Source organism: Salmo salar, chromosome 09, assembly GCF_965601325.2.
Source record: "Salmo salar chromosome 09, fSalSal1, whole genome shotgun sequence".
Classification (NCBI taxonomy): domain Eukaryota; kingdom Metazoa; phylum Chordata; class Actinopteri; order Salmoniformes; family Salmonidae; genus Salmo; species Salmo salar.
The window spans coordinates 122,011,880-122,028,966 of NC_138299.1; the positions used below are offsets into that span (position 1 = coordinate 122,011,880).

A 17,087-nucleotide genomic window follows, 5' to 3' on the forward strand; every position below is an offset into this window, starting at 1 on the left:
AAAACATTTCCATTTTCTTTCTGTTTCAACAGGCCCGTTTTCCAGATCCTTCAGCTGATATTGATAAATGACCATGTCAACCAGATAACTGAGAATACCGACTAGATTTTCCTTGGAAATTATATTCCTTGAAAATGAAGTATTTGTGCTCTCTCTACTTGGTTACAGTGAAAACACTCATTGTAGCAATCTTAGTCTTGGGAATTATTCAGCAATATGGATTTGCAATGAAAGATTAAACATTCAATTTTTTCAGGCCTGAGAACATTACGAAAAACATACTTACTTAAAACCTCTTAAGGATCCGCCCCTTTTTTTCATTTTTCACCTAAAATTACACACCCAAATCTAACTGCCTGTAGCTCAGGCCCTGAAGCAAGGATATGCATATTCTTGATACCATTTGAAAGGAAACACTTAGAAGTTTGTGGAAATGTGAAACGAATGTAGGAGAATAAAACACATTAGATCTGGTAAAAGATAATACAAAGAAAAAACCAACCGTTTGTGGAAATGTGAAAGGAATGTAGGAGAATATAACACATTAGATCTGGTACAAGATAATACAAAGAAAAAAAACGACTGTATTTTTCTGTACCGTCATCTTCTAAATGCAAGCGATTGGGCATAATTAATTATTCTAGCATAATTCATTATTCTAGCCCAGGTGCAATTTAGACTTTGGCCTCTAGATGGCAGCACCGCATGAACAAAGTTTTAGAGTGATCCAGTGAACTCTTGCATATCTATTCAAAATGTTTTATCAAGACTGCCCAAATGTGCCTAATTGGTTTATTCATACATTTTCAAGTTCATAATTGTGCTCTCTCCTCAAACAATAGCATGGTATTATTTCACTGTAATAGCTACTGTAAATTGGACAGTGCAGTTAGATTAACAAGAATTTAAGCTTTCTACACATATCAGATATGTCTATGTCCTGGGATTTTTTGTTTTGTTTCTTATAACCTCATTCTAATCACATTAGCATACGTTAGCTCAACCGTCCTGCGGACGGGACACCGTCTCTGTATAGATCCTTATTATTCTTTGTTCCTATATGGAACATAAGGCTTTCACAAGAAAGCGCCACTGCTGCTGATATTTAGACTTTTTTGGGATGTTTTTCCATGACAGGCCACTGTCCTTCATCTCATGTCCACGGTTCTTCATCAGGTTTCCTTTGGGTTACCAAAAACAGTGACAAGTTCTGATGAAAGAAGAGAGAACCCAGTTAGCCACTCTATTTTAAACATAAACAGTAAATAATATAGTAATAGCAATATAAATACACAACATGGTGATGTGGCCGTTGACACTTTGCTTCTTGAAAGTCCAATATCGTGAAAACTTGACAGCAAAACATTTTAGGACTGTATCAAGTGTGGACTAAGGAAAAAAATATTAAATATGTTTTTTTGAGTGGAGTATCCCTTTAAAGGCCCAGTGCAGTCAAAAACGTGATTTCCTGTGTTTTATATATATTTCCACACTATGAGGTTGGAATATTACTGCGAAATTTTGAAAGATAATGATAATGCCCATTTAGTGTAAGAGCTGTTTGAAAAGGCAGCCGGAAATGTCTTCCTGTTTTGATGGGATGAAGTTTTGGCCTGCCTGGTGACATCACCAGGAGGTAAATTAGTCATTAGACCAATAAGAAAGAGAGTTTACAAACCTCTGTCAATAACACCTAGTTTTCTGTTTCCCCTGGCAAAATTCTTGCTTGAGAAATTGCTCTTTGCTAAGAAGCAATTTTAGTTTATTTTTTACCACTTTAATTGAAAACAATTACAGTAAGGTACTTAATTGTTACCCAGAAATTATTTCATATTGAGAAGTTGGATTCAAACCACTGCTGGGACCCCCATCTGAGTCTCTCCAAAGACTGCATTGGCATACATTTTAAATAAACATCTGTGAATTTGTCAAACTTAAATAAACACTTATAACCAAATTCAACCCATACCTTCTCAGTACAATTGACCACACACCAAATATTTCCTCTCTCAAATGGTTGCCCTCGTTCAAATAATGGACTTGTCCATCAACAACACATACTCTACATTTGACATTCAGGTGAAAGCTCTCACCTGAAGTGGTCTAAGGCATGATTTGTTTACGTGTTCACCACTAATTAGGGTCCCAGGGGAAATACTGACTTAACTTTAGTTCCTACCCTGTTACATTATTTTCAAGGTGCAGAAAAAGGCCACACTTATTGACATCCGGCACACAAACTAACTTGGGAGGTGCCTCTGGTATTTGGTTGGGAGTACAGGAATAACACAAAAGGACAACTCAGAAAGAGACAGACGACTCTAACCTCCAGCCATGACTACAGTGTGTTGACTGATGGTCTAAAACAGCATTTCGCTGCGAAGCCTGTATATCCTCTTGGTCTATAAAACCAAGACATTGCAATTAGCTGAGCCAGAGACGGAACACAAAGCGAGACATCCCACTCCCTAATTTTTTCTGTTTCAATGGAAGTCAATGAACTAAGTAGACCAGACCCAGCTGCTATCGCGTTGGTGTCTATGGGAGAGCCACCCTTTAAGAAGACAGGAACTGAAATGTTTTTGCGGGGATACAGCCTGAGTGAACTATCTTCATTTATCCACCATCTTTGGCTGAGCTATAGCGATGACCTAGGTCACTTCCTCTTTTGTGAGCCTGCAGTGCGTGTCCGTGAGGGGAAGTGAACAGAGCAGGAAGAGGAAGTGAAACTAATGCGATGGGGTCTGTGAGCGCCAGGCTGGCACCAACTGGACAGGGCTCAGAGGATCATCAACCGCTGCCATACTGACCAATCATGTGATGGGAAGTGACAGGAAGTAGCAAAAATACATATATGGCTAAAAGTCAGAGCCCAGGTGTTGCTTTAGTACCAGTCATGCTTTACCCTTTCGCGAATTCCATTGGTGGAGTGTATGTATTGTTATAAAGAGGAACTGTGCGACTCTAGAGAGCACGTACAAAAGTGTTGGGTTGTGAGTAATTTCAACATTATATATTCTTTCAACATGCTTTACAAAAATAGTTCCCTTTTAGATATTTAAAATATCAGAAAGTGCCATAAACAGATCAAGAGTTAACAGGAATACTATCCATATGCAAAATATCCCCATAAATCAAAAACATACTCTTGTGGACATGTAAATTTCACTGAACCATGTAAGCAAATGTTCATATATCATTTATATACACAACAGTAAGTGTAGGCGTTACATTGGTGAACATGTAAATGCTGACCCTTAGATGCAGTTGATTTTCTCTTTTAGGCCTAAGGCACAGCAGAATCAGTAGCAGTGCAGATCAGACTAAACAAGCCTTTACTGACCTCTGGTGGCGAAGATCCTTACTGCTATTTTATGTGCAAAGAATATTAAAATAAATAAAGAGTACAGTGAAATGCCTTTCTTGCAAGCGCCGAACCCAACAATGTAGTAATCAATATCAATGCAGCACTAAAAATAACATATGGTAGAACAAAAATAAACGAGTTGGGTTACAACTGGGTGAACTGTTTTGTGGAAATCATTCTGATCAAACATACATAAACACAGACATGCTGAGAACAGTGGAAAATAGTCTGACTAAAAAGATAACAGGTAAAGCATTTCCATGGCTTGTAAATATGCAGACGTTTCAGCGCACGTCAATATGTGCCAAGTAACTTTACTATTGTGACAAGGTGACTTTTCCCGCAATGAAACACCAAAAGTAAAGTAGCCGTAACAGAAAATAACTTTTCCCGGCAACAAAAAAACAGCAGCACCCACAAGGTTACACCAGGCCTTTCGGGATGAGCCACTGGAAAACGTTCTGTATTAATTCATGTTTAGACCCTTTCCCCTCACCCTTCCTAGTGCTGAGGCATGGACACATTAACCTCCTTTCCCTCCCTCGCTCTTAAAATATATTCCTTTCTATCCAGGACCATATGTTTGACCCGTGGTCCCGGTGAATGTAGCCATCTGCTCGGTCCACCAGATGATCCGTGGCTGTGTGAGAATGCGCCTGTCTTTGTACAAACTCACTGGGCTCGACGTGGGAGAATCCCCGTCCAACAAAGGAGAACAGTCAACATTTTTAACCCATTCCCGGCCACGCCTTCCTCAATGGAAGCCACCCCATCCCATTGTCACGCTGACAAGGGAATGATGAACTATCAGTTTCTCATTACTGACCCGCTAACGGTGCTATGGGTTCAGTTTTCGTTTTATTATGCTCCGATTCTTTGTCGTTGCGATGACCCATGAATCTCACTGGAGATAGAGGGCAACTGATCAACATATTAAAAAGGGGGAAAACTTATGGGATATTAATTTGACATGGCAATGTCATTGAGAAAAAGGGAGATGGAAGCTAACTGCTCCTAGAGTAACTCAAGTATAGAGATTGTGTGTCACTCCGTTTCACATTGAGCTACTATTAGCTTTTTGTCATGTTTAAAAATAAACAGCCACGCAAACGACACAGCAGTGGTTTGGCCAGGCGTCAGCTGTCATGTGAAGGCATTCAGTTGTATTGCTATGCAGGGAGTGAGCAGAGGGGGTAAAGATTAGGGATGAAACAAAAGCCATCTTATCTCCATATGAAATCTGATCCGCTTGGCTACCCCCACCCAATGCACACACACACTGAACTCCCAACACACTCTGAATAACAAAGGACAAACTATAGAAGAGAGTAGTCCCGTTACAGTAGCCTACAGATTAACCTGTGGGTAGTGTCTATTGACCTGCTTTACAATGAAACAAAAGTTCCAAAGAAATCAGTGTAGCTGTGTTATAACTAGGTTAGTGCGACAGGACGCTATAGGCAAACAAACCAAAAGTTTCTCAATGTGCCACTACACAAGTTATTTGGAGTGACTCATCAGAATCTGAAGAGGCATGTTCATTTGGGAATATGGTAGACATTATGCAAAAACACTGATGGCTCCGTGACAAATTCAGTCTTTGTAAATGTAGTGCTGCATTTCACAGATGCAACCATTGTGGGCAGATTCCCCCAACCACCTTGAAGACAGAGTAAATACAATTCATGTAAGATTAAACAAACATTGTTTAAAAAAAGTTTATTTCCAGTACAACAAAAAAATATATTAAACTTAATACAAACTCAAAAAGTTCTATAAATACATTAAAATAAATTAAACTTAATTTACTAAAGAAGCTTGAAACATGTTGGTCAAAAAGGTATTTAAATACAATGGAATGCAAAAAAAGCATCCGCTCTCAGAACCAACTACCAAAACATCTCAGATACAAACCATCTACCATTAGATCTCCAAGGACTTCTAGAAAGACTACAATTCAATCTACTGAACCAGGTGCCGTTTAGGTCCAACTCAATAGAATCAGATTAACGGCAACCCAGTTTAATCATATCACTTTGCCATTTACATGTATTTTTCTGCTAATCAGGGATTACATGCAGTCTACCACACAAGGGATACACACTGTACTCTTGGTGCGTCTTCAGAACATCTACATACAACTTCAAACATTTGCAGAGATTACAGAAACAAGTGAGAAAACAATTATTAATTCTCACAAGCCACCTTGCTAAGTAAAGTTATGAAACCAATTTAAGCTTTGATATAAAATAGAAGAAAAAAAATCCAAGGTTCCCCTGCAACTAACAGTGAAATTTGCAGTTTCCAACAACAACAAAAAACTAAAAGTTTACAGGCACTAAAGTCAATAAAATAACTAAAGTGGGTTTTTGGAAAAGGTCAATTTCTTAAGCCCAGTCAGAAGAACAGTGTACAATAAAGAAAAAAATATCACAATAGTCAACCAACATTCATAGGGGGAAATCTAACTTGGCAGAGATGCATTGTGTCCTTGTCTTTGGCTTTTTTAACATTCTAAGATTCATGAATTGCTTCTCAAACTGTCATTTACATGACTAGTTCACTTCTTACAACTGCAGGTGGCAGGAATGGAGGACTTCCAGTGGCAATAACACTGATTACACCATTTTTCTCTCTCCAAACCAGTCAGTCAAACAACTCTGGCACCTTGCCTTGCTGTCAACTTGTACCTCGAAATTGTACAGCTTAATTTCGCTTGAGCTTAACTGAAGCACATTTCTGTGTCAAGCATCTGCCCGTACAATACATTAGGTACACAATAGTATGCAGTCACGGTGCTTTAAAAAAAAATACGCACTGAGTGGTTCAGGAAGGTTTGAGGAGACCATCCTACCTAGAGGAAGAAGCTAGTGCCGCTGCAGCACTCGCTGCTGAAGCCCTCGTCAGGCACTGAGAGCTGGCTGAAGATAGGCAGCCGCCGACCAGACCCATCTGGACCAGAAGAGTCAGACCCACTGAGGCTGCTGGCTGAGCTGCCACACCCACCCTCGTGGTCAGACAGGGAGGTATAGGAGAGGCTCCTGGCCCTGAGAGCAGGCCCACAGGGGGGACTCTGGCTCTGCTGCAGGCTGCAGCCCTCTGATAAGGTACAGGGGTTCTGGGAGGGGGAAGGCACAGGGGACAACCCACAGAGGGAACAGCCTGAGTCAGGAGAGGGAAGAAACTGAGACTGGAGTTCATGGGCCGGCTCAAAGACACAGTCCACCTCGGAGAAGGCGTGGGAGAGCAGGTCGGTGATGTCAGCTGAGGTGGGAGGGGAGACTGAAGGCACGAGGAGGAAGGGGTGGGGGAGGGAGTGCTCCAGGGGCTGTGGAGGGGCGGAGGGGAAGCCTCCGAAGCTGAAGCTCTGCCTAAGTAGAGGGGGTCGTCTGGTGCGGGGGGTTTGGGGACCAGGCCCAGGTCTGGCAGGACCAGGGCCCAGGTCGTCCTCGTTGTTATGAACAAAGTGGCAGCGGATGCCGTAAGGACAGAAGCCAATGGTGTGGAAGGTGCGACAAGGCTCCGTCTTGTACTTGGGGTGTCTGTTGAGGTCACGTATCTCATCAAAGCCGTGGGCAAACTGGCACTTCCCCCCGTACTTACAGATGCCACTCTCAGCAAAGGTGCGACAGAGTTCAGTCTTATAGCGTGAGGAGGTGGGAGACCCAGAGACAGGGCCACCAGTAGGGGAGGCTGGGGGCTGTTTAGGCTCTGTAGAGGCCCAGCCCAGGGTGCACGTGCTGGGCTCCACCATGCTGACCGAGCGCTCAGCCCAGAATGACATCTTCAATCTTGATGGGAGTGAAGCATCTGTGTTCTGCCCCCAGTGGCTGGAGGTCATGGTTGCACTTTCTGTGGAGTGAGTAGAGAGGGCAGAGCTAGATGCAGAGAGGGAACAAAGGGTCCAGGGCTTATTGTAACCAACAGGTCTCACTGGGAATGTTGACTGCTTGGATGCGTCCCGGAGATCCAGGCTCAGAAGCTGCTGGATAGACAGTAAGAAAAGACGAAAAAAAAATTATACATACATCTACATTTTCAAAACAAAAAGATAACATGGTCTGTTGTCTAAAGAAAACTAGTCAAGCCAAGAACAGTATCTAATGTTAACTTCATCTGGAGGACCCACTTCTACATAAAAACAATGACAGGAAATAGCAAAACCAAGGGGAACTTAGCACGTCAATAAACTGAGACTTCTATTCTGTCCAAAGGCCTGAGTATGCCAAACTTTGCATGAATGATACTTTCAAATGCCCAAAGTAACAGCATAGTTCAACTCAGTCGACCATCTAGTTAGGTGCTATAAGATTTACTTTGCAAATGGCCAATTGTTTATGTGCAAGAAAGGCTACTGTGGGTGACTTTAGCTAATGCAACTTCTCAGTTTTGCTATTACCTCCAGCTAGTTGCTTGGATTCAGTTACTTTAGTAAGTTAACAGCACATCGTCACTATAGCTAATACCCTTTTGAAGCGCGCACAAAAACTAATTCAAATGCACGTTCGTTAATCTACACATGGATAAAATCAGCACTCCACATTTAAGCTTGTGCATTGAAAGCTTCAATTCTATTTTGGAAACGAATGTTTAGTTGAAGAGCAATCGAGCTAGCGTTAAAACGTTAACCACCAATAGTTTGAGTCACTTCTAGTGAAACAAGTTCTTAACGCACGCCAATTAATGACAACATGCATTTGCTCAGCGTCACCAGCAGTTGCACGACTATATGCATTGATTTGTAAGTTAGACGCAAACTGTCTGCCATATTTTCTAATAAACATAGCTAGCTAACAAACATGATATTACGAACCAAAAGGTACCACACCACTAGCTGACGACTGAACTTGCAAATTGAAAACAATTGGCTCCATATTGCAGTTCCAAAATGCAGCATTGCAAATTCACTCACTACCGGTATTCATTCGAAATCGACTGGTTGGCAAGTTCAACTAATTAGGTATATAGCAAAACTATGCATATATAATGTAGGATTTTGAAAATTGAAAAGGCATCCGTTGATTTGTGCAACATAGACTTGCTGCCAAACACGAGTCCTCGTTTGCTGGCTATCTAAGTAGCTATTTTTTATGGTATAAAATCATCAAATTACCTTGCACATAACCTCTTCCAAATCAAGAAATTTATTAAGCGCGTATGGCATTTTCTTGAGATGGGGTTCCATCTTGGACACACGGGAAAGTTTGTTAGCTCCAGTTGTCAAACTTTTCAAACTTTTCTGTACGAACTGCAAATCGTGTGTTGGTCCACGTGTGGTTTTAACTCTACACTGTATACGATAGCCACACCCCCGCACCAACTCTCATCCCTCTGTATGGCGCACCGTGCAGCCTAGTAGTTGGATGCATGCCAGTCAGGCAAAACAGCACATCACAACAACAAATAACATTTTGATGAACATCGATTGATGGACAATATTGGACAACATAACATTTCTCTCACTCATACAATCCAAATCGCGACTTGTTTTCATACATTTTCATTTTGAGTGAATACAATTTCAAAAGACGCCAGATATATGTTGTAGTTTGATGAAGACAGAAGCCACAAGCACATAATTATTCATGGTCAAATTGGACAAGATGATGAAGGTAGTGTGCTTTTCTCCTCACATAAATATGAATGAGCAGATGATAGGATGCAATAGCAATGTAGCAATTCAAACCAATGTCAGTGCATTGCAATGAGCAACAGTATGTCATGTAAAATATCAGCATTCTGCATACCATCCAAGAACAAATGTAATGAATCCAACACCAAGTTGTGTCCATAACATGCTCATTCAAATGCATGGCCACATTGGCCAGCATGGCAATGCTTTTTGAACCGTTATTTAACTAGGTAAGTCAGTTAAGAACACATTCTTATTTTAAATGACAGGTTACCCCGGCCAAACCCGGATGACGCTGGACCAATTGTGAACCGCCCTATGGTACTCCCAATCACGGCCAGATGTGATACAGTCTGGATTCAAACCAGGGACTGTAGTAACGCCTCTTGCACTGTGATGCAGTGCCTTAGACCGCTGCGCCACTCGGGAGCCCATGCTATATGGTCACAAACCTTCTCACTTGTGGAGTCTGTAGCCCACATTATTAACTTATGGAAATCTCATACCACACATGAAGATATAGTTTCATCCTCAAGGCTCACCAAATTAAAACATCAAACCCGTTCTGAGTGTGTGTCCATATGGGAGGAGGATCCTGAAGTACCTTGATGTCAAGATCACGGGGGAGTTATGTCCTGGTCAGATAAAAGAGTGTTGGCTAGACCAGGCAGAGCCCACCAGTAGCATCAGCCACTGGAGCTCAAACATACAGAGACGACAGACCTCCTGGAGAAAGGCCTTTGATTTCAGAGGTGGAAGGTGTTGAATGTTTTCACCCCCAGGCCAGAGATACAGACATTAAAGCCAATGATGCCTGGAGGTGACGGAAGGCAGGCAGGGGTGACGTAGTCACACGTTGGGTCCAGCCAGCACTGAGGACTTTCATTTAGAGGTAGCACGGTCAGGGACTGCAGACTAAAAACCTACCAGACGCAGCGTGAGTGGAGATGGTCCAGGGGATGTTTGGCAGACATATAGTATGTGATCCTGGATGTTCAACACTAAGAAACTGTTGCAGGATCCTATCAATTGGAGTCTTATCCCATTGTCCCAATCTCTCTTAGTATGTAGTCAGTGACAACTTGTTGGTTCACATTATGGTCTCCTTTTGCTTTATTGAGCATCGCACCTTGTTGAGGGAAAGGAAAAAAGACTGAGGAGGAATGGGGGTAGACAGAGGGTTAAGTTAGGCCAAAGGGGCTTTTGGAGACGCAAGGGCACTTGTGAACAAGCTGACTTAGGTCTTATGTCCATGCACTTAAGGTCTTTCAGTAACATAACTTGAGCTCAGGACAATGCCGAAAGAAAAGCTTTGTTTTGGTTATGCCCAAAGCTCAATGGTTTGTGCCCTCTCGAAACAGCAGCACATTTTAATCAAAGGTCCTCTTTGTGAGATGAAGGAAACTATAGCAGAGTTTCAAAACAGGCTCCTCTATCCCCCCAGTATCAATTGTAAAAACAACTTTGAAAGACACAACAAATAATTCATTTGTCACAACAATTTAGAAATGAAACCTCATTACTATAATTTAATGTAATGCTTTCAAGTATAATGTGTTATTAAATATTTTTTGTACGTTATCAATGTCTACTGTGATGTGCCTTGGTAAGACGAATTCAAATTCTGGAGCCAGATGCAAATAGAAAACAGAAGAAAATTGTGATTCTGCAATATTTTAACCGTTCAAAAAGGAATTTGTTGTTCTATAATCACAGTGAAATAACCCATACCTTTGGTTTCCATTTAAAGAGGACCGAAAAACATAGGGCTTAAGGGAACAGCCCTGACCACTGTGCTAGCTGTAGAATAGATTATGTGGACCATGACAAATGCAAACACCTCACAGACAAGACCTTCAAACCGTTTGGTCTAAAGACCATTAGAGTGTGGTAAACATCAATCTGTGAGTTTAAGCGGAGCATTAAGGGCTTCTATGTTTGATGCAATGTTGTCCAAAAGCAGGGGGAGTGGGTGAGTTTTGTGTGGCTAGGAAGAGAAGGCCGGGGGAAGAGGTGGATGTGCATCCTTGCCTCTTTTAGGTCAGCTTGGTTAATAGGGCTTTGGTGCATAATGAGTAAGATGTTTTTGGGCTAACAATGCCTTCCTCCCCCATTGAAGATGTGAAGGGGAGTGGTTTCACTGGAAGGGACTGGGGGAGGGGTATTGGGGGTGAAGGGTGATTGTTTAGTGGGGAGAGGGCTAAACAACAGTGTCAGGAGGCACTGAAGAGCTCAGTCCCAAACATCTTCTCCTGAGTGATGGTGGTGTGTGTGCGTGTCTGTGTGTGTGAGAGAGTGCATACCTGTGGGATGTGATTAGGGTTTGGCCGGGGTAGGCCGTCATTGTAAATAAGAATGTGTTCTTAACTGACTTGCCTAGTTAAATAAAGGTTTAATAAAAAATATTTTAAATGTAATACCCACCAATACACATGATTAATCTACTCGAAAAATACTTCCAACAGTTTTGATGCAAAATGGCCAGGTTTTTTAAATATTTATAAACTGGGTAGTTTGGGTCATGGATGCTGATTGGCGGAAAGCCATGGTATATCAGACATTATAAACTGGGTGGTTTGAACCCTGAATGCCGATTGGCTGAAAGCCATGTTATACCACGGCTAAAGGCTATATCCAGGCACTCCACATTGCGTCGTGCTTATGTTGTTAACCAGTTTATAATAGCAAAAAGGCACCTCTGGGATTTCTGGTATATAGCCAATATACCATGGCTAAGGGCTGTTCTTACGCACAACGCACCACAGAGTGCCTGGATACAGCCCTTAGTCGTGGTATATTGACTGAGGGACTGTCATGTCCAACTTAATTGGTACAGAATATTCAAGATTTCCAGGAACATACTTAAGCAATAAGGCCTGAGGGGGTATAGTATATGGCCAATAAACCACTCTGCGGTGTGTTGTGCATAATCAAATCAAATCAAATTTATTTTTATATAGCCCTTCGTACATCAGCTGATATTCTCAAAGTGCTGTACAGAAACCCAGCCTAAAACCCCAAACAGCAAGCAAAGCATGTGAAAGAAGCACGGTGGCTAGGAAAAACTCCCTAGGAAAAACTCCCTAGAAAGGCCAAAAACCTAGGAAGAAACCTAGAGAGGAACCAGGCTATGAGGGGTGGCCAGTCCTCTTCTGGCTGTGCAGGGTGGATATTATAACAGAACATAGTCAAGATGTTAAAATGTTAAAATGTTCATAAATGACCAGCATGGTCAAATAATAATAATCATAGTAGTTGTCGAGGGTGCAACAAGCACGTCCGGTGAACAGGTCAGGGTTCCATAGCCGCAGGCAGAACAGTTGAAACTGGAGCAGCAGCACGGCCAGGTGGACTGGGGACAGCAAGGAGTCATCATACCAGGTAGTCCTGAGGCATGGTCCTAGGGCTCAGGTCCTCCGAGAGAAAGACAGAAAGAGAGAAAGAGAGAATTAGAGAGAGCATATTTAAATACACACAGGACACCGGATAAGACAAGAGAAATACTCCAGATGTAACAGACTGACCCTAGCCCCCCGACACATAAACTACTGCAGCATAAATACTGGAGGCTGAGACAGGAGGGATCAGAAGACACTGTGGGCCCATCCGATGATACCCCCGGACAGGGCCAAACATGCAGGATATAATCCCACCCACTTTGCCAAAGCACAGCCCCCACACCACTAGAGGGATGTCTCCAACCACCAACTTACCGTCCTAAGACAAGGCCGAGTATAGCCCACAACGATCTCCGCCATGGCACAACCCAAGGGGGGGGCGCCAACCCAGACAGGAAGACCACGTCAGTGACTCAACCCACTCAAGTGACGCACCCCTCCCATGGACGGCATGGAAGAACACCAGTAGGCCAGTGACTCAGCCCCTGTAAAAGGGTTAGAGGCAGAGAATCCCAGTGGAAAGAGGGGAACCGGCAAGGCAGAGACAGCAAGGGCGGTTCGTTGCTCCAGCCTTTCCGTTCACCTTCACACTCCTGGGCCAGACTATACTTAATCATAGGACCTACTGAAGAGATAAGTCTTCAGTAAAGACTTAAAGGTTGAGACTGAGTCTGCGTCTCTCAAATTGGTAGGCAGACAATTCCATAAAAATGGAGCTCTATAGGAGAAAGCCCTACCTCCAGCCGTTTGCTTAGAAATTCTAGGGACAATTAGGAGGCCTGCGTCTTGTGACCGTAGCGTACGTGTAGGTATGTAGGGCAGGACCAAATCGGAAAGATAGGTAGGAGCAAGCCCATGTGATGCTTTGTAGGTTAGCAGTAAAACCTTGAAATCAGCCCTTGCCTTAACAGGAAGCCAGTGTAGGGAGGCTAGCACTGGAGTAACATGATCAAATTTTTTGGTTCTAGTCAGGATTCTAGCAGCCGTATTTAGCACTAACTGAAGTTTATTTAGTGCTTTATCTGGGTAGCCGGAAAGTAGAGCATTGCAGTAGTCCAGCCTAGAAGTAACAAAAGCATGGATTAATTTTTCTGCATCATTTTTGGACAGAAAATTTCTGATTTTTGCAATGTTACGTAGATGGAAAAAAGCTGTCATTGAAACAGTCTTGATATGTTCTTCAAAAGAGAGATCAGGGTCCAGAGTAACGCCGAGGTCCTTCACAGTTTTATTTGAGACGACTGTACAACCATCCAGATTAATTGTCAGATTCAACAGAAGATCTCTTTGTTTCCTGGGACCTAGAACAAGCATCTCTGTTTTGTCCGAGTTTAAAAGTAGAAAGTTTGCAGCCATCCACTTCTTTATGTCTGAAACACAGGCTTCTAGCGAGGGCAATTTTGGGGCTTCACCATGTTTCATTGAAATGTACAGCTGTGTGTCGTCCGCATAGCAGTGAAATTTAACATGTTTTCGAATGACATCCCCAAGAGGTAAAATATATAGTGAAAACAATAGTGGTCCTAAAACGGAACCTTGAGGAACACCGAAATTTACAATTGATTTGTCAGAAGACAAACCATTCACAGAGACAAACTGATATCTTTCCGACAGATAAGATCTAAACCAGGCCAGAACTTGTCCATGAAGACCAATTTGGGTTTCCAATCTCTCCAAAAGAATGTGGTGATCGATGGTATCAAAAGCGGCACTAAGATCTAGGAGCACGAGGACAGATGCAGAGCCTCGGTCTGACGTCATTAAAAGGTCATTTACCACCTTCACAAGTGCAGTCTCAGTGCTATGATGGGGTCTAAAACCAGACTGAAGCGTTTCGTATACATTGTTTGTCTTCAGGAAGGCAGTGAGTTGCTGTGCAACAGCTTTTTCTAAAATTTTTGAGAGGAATGGAAGATTCGATATAGGCCGATAGTTTTTTATAATTTCTGGATCAAGATTCGGCTTTTTCAAGAGAGGCTTTATTACTGCCACTTTTAGTGAGCTTGGTACACATCCGGTGGATAGAGAGCCGTTTATTATGTTCAACATAGGAGGGCCAAGCACAGGAAGCAGCTCTTTCAGTAGTTTAGTTGGAATAGGGTCCAGTATGCAGCTTGAGGGTTTGGAGGCCATGATTATTTTCATCATTGCGTCAAGAGATATAGTACTAAAACACTTTAGTATCTCCCTTGATCCTAGGTCCTGGCAGAGTTGTGTAGACTCAGGACAATGGAGCTTTGGAGGAATACCCAGATTTAAAGAGGAGTCTGTAATTTGCTTTCTAATGATCATGATCTTTTCCTCAAAGAAGTTCATAAATGTATTACTGCTGAAGTGAAAGCCATCCTCCATTTGCGAAGGCTGCTTTTTAGTTAGCTTTGCGACAGTATCAAAAAGAAATTTCGGATTGTTCTTATTTTCCTCAATTAAGTTGGAAAAATAGTATGATCGAGCAGCAGTAAGGGCTCTTTGATACTGCACGGTACTGTCTTTCCAAGCTAGTCGGAAGACTTCCAGTTTGGTGTGGCGCCATTTCCGTTCCAATTTTCTGGAAGCTTGCTTCAGAGCTCGTGTATTTTCTGTATACCAGGGAGCTAGTTTCTTATGACAGATGTTTTTAGTTTTTAGGGGTGCAACTGCATCTAGGGTATTGCGCAAGGTTAAATTGAGTTCCTCGGTTAGGTGGTTAACTGATTTTTGTCCTCTGACGTCCTTGGGTAGGCAGAGGCAGTCTGGAAGGGCATCAAGGAATCTTTGGGTTGTCTGAGAATTTATAGCACGACTTTTAATGCTCCTTGGTTGGGGTCTGAGCAGATTATTTGTTGCAATTGCAAACGTAATAAAATGGTGGTCCGATAGTCCAGGATTATGAGGAAAAACATTTAGATCCACAACATTTATTCCATGGGACAAAACTAGGTCCAGAGTATGACTGTGGCAGTGAGTAGGTCCAGAGACATGTTGGACAAAACCCACTGAGTCGATGATGGCTCCGAAAGCCTTTTGGAGTGGGTCTGTGGACTTTTCCATGTGAATGTTAAAGTCACCAAAAATTAGAATATTATCTGCTATGACTACAAGATCCGATAAGAATTCAGGGAACTCAGTGAGGAACACTGCATATGGCCCAGGAGGCCTGTAAACAGTAGCAATAAAAAGTGAGTGAGTAGGCTGCATAGATTTCATGACTAGAAGCTCAAAAGACGAAAACGTCATTTTTTTTTTTTTGTAAATTGAAATTTGCTATCGTAAATGTTAGCAACACCTCCGCCTTTGCCGGATGCACGGGGGGTATGGTCACTAGTGTAACCAGGGGGTGAGGCCTCATTTAACACAGTAAATTCATCAGGCTTAAGCCATGTTTCAGTCAGGCCAATCACATCAAGATTATTATCAGTGATTAGTTCATTGACTATAACTGCCTTGGAAGTGAGGGATCTAACATTAAGTAACCCAATTTTGAGATGTGAGGTATCACAATCTCTTTCAATAATGGCAGGAATGGAGGAGGTCTTTATACTAGTGAGATTGCTAAAGCGAACACCGCCATTTTTAATTTTGCCCAACCTAGATCGAGGCACAGACACGGTCTCAATGGGGAAAGCTGAGCTGACTACGCTGACTGTGCTAGTGGCAGACTCCACTAAGCTGGCAGGCTGGCTAACAGCCTGCTGCCTGGCCTGCACCCTATTTCATTGTGGAGCTAGAGGAGTTAGAGCCCTGTCTATGTTCGTAGATAAGATGAGAGCACCCCTCCAGCTAGGATGGAGTCCGTCACTCCTCAACAGGCCAGGCTTGGTCCTGTTTGTGGGTGAGTCCCAGAAAGAGGGCCAATTATCTACAAATTCTATCTTTTGGGAGGGGCAGAAAACAGTTTTCAACCAGCGATTGAGTTGTGAGACTCTGCTGTAGAGCTCATCACTCCCCCTAACTGGGAGGGGGCCAGAGACAATTAATCGATGCCGACACATCTTTTTAGCTGATTTACACGCTGAAGCTATGTTGCGCTTGGTGACGTCTGACTGTTTCATCCTAACATCGTTGGTGCCGATGTGGATAACAATATCTCTATACTCTCTACACTCGCCAGTTTTAGCTTTAGCCAGCACCGTCTTTAGATTAGCCTTAACGTCGGTAGCCCTGCCCCCTGGTAAACAGTGTATGATCGCTGGATGATTAGTTTTAAGTCTAATACTGCGGGTAATGGAGTCGCCAATGACTAGGGTTTTCAATTTGTCAGAGCTAATGGTGGGAGCCGTCGGCGTCTCAGACCCCATAACGGGAGGAGTAGAGACCAGAGAAGTCTCGGCCTCCGACTCCGACTCGCTTAATGGGGAGAACCGGTTGAAAGTTTCTGTCGGCTGAATAAGCGACACCGGTTGAGCATTCCTACAGCGTTTCCCTCCAGAAGCCATGAGAAAGATGTCCGGCTGCGGGGACCGTGCGAGGGGGTTTATACTAACGTTACTATCTGTACTTACTGGTGGCACAGACGCTGTTTCATCCTTTCCTACACTGAAATTACCCTTGCCTAACGATCGCGTCTGAAGCTGGGCTTGCAGCACAGCTATCCTTGCCGTAAGGCGATCGTTCTCCTGTATATTATAGGTACAACGACTGCAATTAGAAGGCATCATGTTAATGTTACTTAGCTTCGGCTGTTTGAAGTCCTGACGAACCATGTCCAGAT

The 17,087-nt window shown here is 42.8% G+C and overlaps 1 protein-coding gene across 2 annotated transcripts; it reads right to left on the reverse strand.

Annotated features, from left to right (window-relative positions):
• Positions 1–5,071: 5,071 nt before the first annotated feature.
• LOC106612723 (mRNA decay activator protein ZFP36L1) lies at positions 5,072–8,665 on the reverse strand. 2 transcript variants are annotated; one of them, XM_014214175.3, is made up of 2 exons: positions 8,481–8,665; positions 5,072–7,349 (listed from the first exon to the last, which is right to left on the reverse strand). In XM_014214175.3, the coding sequence occupies exons 1-2, from the start codon at positions 8,550–8,552 to the stop codon at positions 6,222–6,224; spliced, it is 1,200 nt and encodes a 399-aa protein (XP_014069650.1). In that variant the 5' UTR covers positions 8,553–8,665; the 3' UTR covers positions 5,072–6,221. The 2 variants fall into 2 exon arrangements, with proteins under 2 accessions (XP_014069650.1, XP_014069649.1); XM_014214174.3 differs by having other exon boundaries at positions 5,072–7,352.
• Between the last annotated feature and the right edge of the window lie 8,422 nt (positions 8,666–17,087).

Bases quoted from the DNA above. Each gene is read 5' to 3' on its own strand.
- LOC106612723 (XM_014214174.3), bottom strand. From the start codon at position 8,552: ATGGAACCCCATCTCAAGAAAATGCCATACGCGCTTAATAAATTTCTT. The intron at 7,353-8,480 runs GTAATTTGATGA...CTGTCTATCCAG, and splicing joins TGGAAGAGGTTATGTGCAAG to CAGCTTCTGAGCCTGGATCT.